A 6,293-nucleotide genomic window follows, 5' to 3' on the forward strand; every position below is an offset into this window, starting at 1 on the left:
CAGTGATTCTCAACCACTGTGCCGCGGCACTTTTGTGTGCCGCCAAATTCTTAAAATGTGCCGCCAAATATTAGAAATGATACAATAAAAATTATAATGCTTTTTTTATTACAAGTAAAGTTTAAATTAAAGAAAAGTCTATAGATATATATTATTATATATATACTTTTTATAATTTTTCCGCACTTTAACCGCGTGAACATCTCTTTGTGGGCGATTGTCTTGTCTCTGACAATCTTAAAATAAGAAGGAAGTGTTTAAATTGTGTTTGACACACAATTTGAAAAAATGTTGAAATTAGTAGGAAATTTAATGACTATTAAAATTATTAATTAACAAAGGCTAAAACAAGCTAAATACTAACTTCCAAGCGAAAATGAAAGCTAATCATTAAGGTAAGCTACGCAATTAATAGTTATAAAAGCAAATTAACAAAGGATAACTAGCAGAAAAAAAGAAAAGCTAGCAATTAATAATTAGCAAAAAGCTAACTAACAAGAAATCACAAAAAATAATAATTAATGTAAAAAAACTAACAGTTAATAACTATGGAAAACAAGCTAACAATTAATAACTAGAAAAAAAAAAAACTGTTACTAACTAATAAAAAATTAGTCGAAAGAAATAATTAATCCCTTAATAAATGTGCTTTTGTAGTACATATTATTTTATTTCACATTCAAAACTATTATCACAAACTATTTAACACAGTGTATATTAGGTAAGTAAACAACTTTTAAACTAATTTTTTGTCATTGTGTGCCGTCAAATTTCGAAATCGTTAAAAGTGTGCCGCCACAAAAAAAAGGTTGAGAATCACTGGTCTAGATGTTTCAAGCCCTCAATAAATAGTTAATATGAGGAAAATATATGGGTTCAAAAATTAACTCGGTAATAATTTCGTAATTCACAAATGAATTCAAGCATTTTTCAGCAATCGTGAAAAATCATAGCTACCACTTATTTATTTTTGACACTGCCAGAGGATATTTGTGCTCTGCTCGTCATGCGTGAAGTTGTAGTCAAAACTGGAAATAGCATATATTGCATCTTTTTAAAGATAAGGAGTGGATCGACTCTACTTTGACTGATCTGGTTGATCAGTACCGGATTACTTTTACTGATTAATCGGATCTGACATGACTCAAAGAGATAAAATAATAACTAATAATAAATTAAATAAGAAGTTTTTTAATTTCATATTCATTTTTATCTTTAAACTATGTGTTTTAGTTTTAGAATATATTGTATTTTTAACACTTTTGTGATTCCGTTAAAGTTTAGGTTTTTAATATACTATGTGCTTTTTTCATCATTTATCATTATATATAAACTCATTTCTGTTAGTCACTTTAATGAATCCAAGAATGACTCGATAAATTAATTTCTTCTGTGTTTGCTTATTCTTTGTTTTTATTTTGTATTGTATTAAATTATTAAATGTGTTTTATATAGAGGAAAACAACTTAATTTATTAAAATAACTTTTTACTTTACTGAGCATTATTCAACCCGTGTTAGTCGAGATTTACTGCGATCATAATTTTCCTGATTAATTGGCACTGGCATTGATTGCATAACTTCAATTTTATTTTTTTAATTTGCATTGACTAAATAATAATTTAATAAGTGATAATTTCAGTTTATAGAATCACGTTTTAAAAAAACTTAACCATCAATGAAAGAAACGCATGTTTTCATGAACCTTTCAAATGCGTAGTTGATAACGACAAACTCAAACGTCACAATATAATCCGTGTTGGTTTTATTTGTGCTAACTTAACATAAGAGACCAAAGATAAATATTTAATAAATACTTGCTCTAAAGTTCCAATTGAATTAATTTCTTGTTAAATCGATCTGTACACCAGTTGTGAAAAGTAACTTATAAATAATCGGAGAAGAAGAAAATCTTCTATAGCTTAAAGTGCAACAAAGTTAATTCCATGAAAAATTCTTTCTTTGGACCGTAGCATGCAAGCTTAAAGTCAAGAAGATTTTAAAGTTAACATTGTTAACCGATGTACAGAGCGAAAAAAAAAAAAGACCACCATGAATAACTTTTTATATAATGATCGGATCTTAATCTTAATGGTTCGAGAGGACGACTACTAATATGCTAATTAATTAGTGCAGACGATATTTTAAGCTACGAAATCAGACACATTTGCATAAAAAAATCTTGAGATTTGGTGAAATACACAAAAAGTAATTTTCTTCTTAAAGAATTTTGTTAGCTGTTAGATTAGTATATCTATATTTTTATTTTACTTTTATTTATATTTTTATTTTTATAAGACATTTTTATTTTCACTCCACGTTGGTAAGTTTGTTTTCTGCTTTCTTTTATCTCAAACTCATTTTCAATTACAATTTTATTTTTTTAGCGATATAGACGCATTATAAAGAGTAATTTTTATATTAGGATAATTATTATTTATTTGGAAATATCACATTTTCACATATCGCATTTTCACATTGGAAATATCACAATATCACATTTCATGCGTCTTGAAGAAAACCTTGACGTTTTCCCATTAAAAAAATTTTCGTTTTTTTTTTAATTTTGTAATTCTCCGTTATGTATGTTATATATATCCAAATTTTTAATTGTGTTTTGATCTAAATTATGCATTTATTCAAATTTGATTCACGTAAAAGGAATGTGTTTCTTACGTTTTTTTTTTTTTTTTTTTTTTTTTTTTTTTTTTTTTTTTTTTTTTTTTTTTTTTTTNCCAAACAGTGATAATTATCTGTTAACCTGCTCAGAGTGTCGCTTTGGTGCCCGGGGCACAGTTGAAACATTTGTTGGAAAAACAGATTGTCCTCTGGAATGGGATAAGGTGTATGATGGCATTCTTATGAGCGGAGCCCATAACAGCATCTCCACTAAATTCATATGCTTGGACAGAAATACAGAAAATAATGAGAAAACAAATAACAAGAATTATTTATCGCCAGATTGGGCTATAATAGCAGAAGACGAAGATGAAAAACAACTTTTATTTACTTGTGTAGTATGTGCCAAATAAAAACATTTCTAATGAATTACCGTTATTTTCCTTCGTGCGTTTACCTTTTTTTTTCCTTTTTATGCGCAAAAATTGAAAGAACTTTGGCTTTATTACTTCATATTGTAAGCTACTCTCTTATACCATATATGTATAAGCAGATGGCAAATAAACTTATTAATTTCTTTTGTAATGTTCATTATTTAATTAGGATTTCTTGCATTATCGAAGAAAATTTTTGACGAATATTTTGTAATAAAATGAATAGTTATTTTTCTACATAATTCAGTTATGATTAGCTTTTCTATAACTACCACCACTATTTTAAGTATTCAAGTATTTTAGTATTTTAAGATTTATTATAATCACCACTATTTTAGTATTTTAAGTTACCTTTTTTTTTTCAGTTCGTAAAAACTATTTGACTTAAATTTGAAATTGCGAAGTTGTGTAAAGAATAAATTAAATAGGGTAGAATAAAATTGCTTCACATTCGATAAGAAATCATTCGTTCAAGAAATTACTGCTGATGAACTTTTAGCAAAACATACTATGAGGATCACTCTGCTGGCCATGGAAATGCAACTACAAAGTAGAAATTTGACGGGCTGAAAAAGTCTTTTTTTTTTTCATAAACTTCAAAAAAGTTTTTTTTAACCCAGTTTTATCAAACGTTATGGCAAATTTATGTGTTTTATTTGCATTTAGTTTTCAGTTTTTCACTTTTAAAAAATCATTAATTACCAATTTTTGCAGAAAAATGTATACCTCCTGAGGTCTGTATTCTATTAGCTCTCACAAGACTTGATGTTAAAAGTAATAAAAAAGTTAGAAAACAAAATGAAGAGAAATAATAAGAGAAAAGATTAGATATTGCCATTTATAAATCTTAATATTTATAACGAAATTTTCATACATATAAAAGCCATTTCCAATTTGAAAAGTTTTAGTGATCAAAGGTCATTGGCTTATAATATTAACAAGTAAAATTATTGTGTGATACAATCTTCTTAAGTTTAATTTTTTTTTTCAAGTACAGTAACTTATTTTTCAAAGGAATCGCTCATTAATATATTAACCAATTGTTCTAATATAAAATTATCATAATAGTTACATATTTTAAGTACAAAATGATCTTTTATTAAAAAATATCGATTTTTTAATTAGAGAAGCGATGATAAATGAGTAAAGACCTCGAGGTTTGGTGAGTGGAGTTGCCTAGTAATATAGTCTAAAATTGTTTCTCATTGTTGATGGTTCACTATTGGTCAGAAAAATCGTATAATAGAACCCTTAAGTAACAAAGAAGATCCTAATTTCTTTAGTTGTCATGGGAATAAAATTAATAAAAGTTATAATGATTTTTATGACCTTTGAAATAACTTTTTTTTTCGGTAGATATGGTAGGTAAAACTTTATTTACGTCTCACTAGAGCTGCACAATGGGATATTGGCCACGGTCTGGGAAACTTTCCTGAGAAGGATCCTTTTTAATGTTAGTTTTGTGATATTTACTTACAATATTCACTTATCATCATCCCTTCTTATTATTATATTCTGCTATTATTACGTTTTAATTCCAATTATTATTCCAAATTAAAGGCTTCTAACCAAAAGCTGTGTCTTTTAAAGAAGTAATCCATTGAAATAACCTATTTACGCAACATTTTATAACATATTTAAAACTGTATGTAGCTGATGAATCGTTTTAGAAATATTAAATAGTAAATAAATTATATCTACAATTGTAACTAGATTTATGTAACTCGGTGACCAATTAACACGTGTAATTAAAATAAAATTTTAAGAATTCTAGAGCATAATAATAGTTTACTTTTCTCACTATTGCGAAATAATATTTTTAGGTAAAAATATTTAACGAGTTTTTATTGTAACTAAAATACAAGTAGGAACTTGAAAAAGGAACATTGCAAACTAAATTGCAATGTTAACAAAAGTTTAAATTTTATCCAAAAAGAATCGGAAACTGAATTTGAGTTAATAAATTTAAAAAATTTGGGATCGAAATTGAATAATTTTTAGTTTGGATGTTTCTGTTTACCGTGAAGAAATTAAAGTAATTTGATTGCAATGTTAAGAGTTAGTGAGCGAAGCGAGTCGGGAGCGAGGCTCTTAGTATTAAATATTTATGCATGTTTCTTCGTTCATTTTGATTTTATCTCACAAATAAATAATTTCTACGAATCCATCACATGTACATAAATTAACATAATTTTTTATTCAAAATTAATGGAATAGTTCTTAGTATACGAGGTGAATAAAAAAAGAAAACCATTAATAAATTAGTACTGAACGAAGCTACGAAATCATGCCCGAAACTAAAAGGCATATAATTACACAATTATTATAAAGAAGTAAAAAAAGCAAAAATAATTACGATTATTTCATTATTTATTATTATTTGTTACCCAAAACGGTGACTTAACGTTATTAAACTAAGCATTAAAGCTGTTCAGTGTTGGTGCCATTTTAATAATTACTAAATATATTTCAATAATACTTTGTACTTATTTGCATTAATATACTGTTTGGTACATACTACATACCCTGCGACATTTGAGTATTGTGTGAGAATCATTTATCAGTAGTAGTAAAATAAAGCCGAAATTTTAAAATTAAATAAAATTCTTATAAGACCTTGATAAGTATTTTGGAGAATGATCATTTCTCTGTCTGACTTTTAGTCTAGTGTTTAAAATATTTATAAGTAGTGGTGGAAAAAAGTTCTTTAAATTCTAGTTCATCGAACTACTATCTTTGCAGCAGTGACTGAGAAAGTGACTGACTAATTTTTCGCGGGCAAATATATTCCACAAATCAGGTTCTCATTTAGGCATCTGAATTTGCATACATGGATTTTTCGCATTCAATATCAAATTCGCTTCAGAAATTCGCATCGAGACTGTGAATTCGGAAAGGCGAACGAGAACCTGCTTACAAATTTTTCTCAGAATTTCGCATGCAGGGGGAAATACCCTTAAGCCAGGCTAGAACGCTTAAATTTAACTGCACTTCTGTGCCTAATGACTAGACGAATTTCAAATGTCTTCTTATCGCAACAAGCAGAATTTAAGATTATTTTATCTCCAAATAAAATTGATCATCAATCAAAATGCTGATTAATTTCCGAGTAGCTAGAGGGCTGAAATTTTATCTGTATCTATGTATTTAATATCAATAAATTTAACATCAAGTCTTCCGAATACAGTACACACAATTTAACGCCAATTTAAATTTCAACCCCATTTGAAGAGATTTAGTT

General features: G+C 27.3%; 1 protein-coding gene across 1 annotated transcript in view; it reads left to right on the forward strand.

The window, feature by feature from the left end:
* LOC107454745 (uncharacterized) overlaps positions 1 to 3,047 on the forward strand; it is a 35,451-nt gene extending 32,404 nt beyond the window's left edge. Inside the window, exon 11 of the mRNA XM_071183656.1 lies at positions 2,735 to 3,047. Within this exon, the coding sequence (XP_071039757.1) occupies positions 2,735 to 3,031 (297 nt within the window). The 3' untranslated portion in view covers positions 3,032 to 3,047. The remainder of the gene's footprint in view (positions 1 to 2,734) is intronic.
* Positions 3,048 to 6,293: the final 3,246 nt, after the last annotated feature.

This window comes from Parasteatoda tepidariorum, chromosome 7, assembly GCF_043381705.1.
Source record: "Parasteatoda tepidariorum isolate YZ-2023 chromosome 7, CAS_Ptep_4.0, whole genome shotgun sequence".
NCBI classification, from domain to species: domain Eukaryota; kingdom Metazoa; phylum Arthropoda; class Arachnida; order Araneae; family Theridiidae; genus Parasteatoda; species Parasteatoda tepidariorum.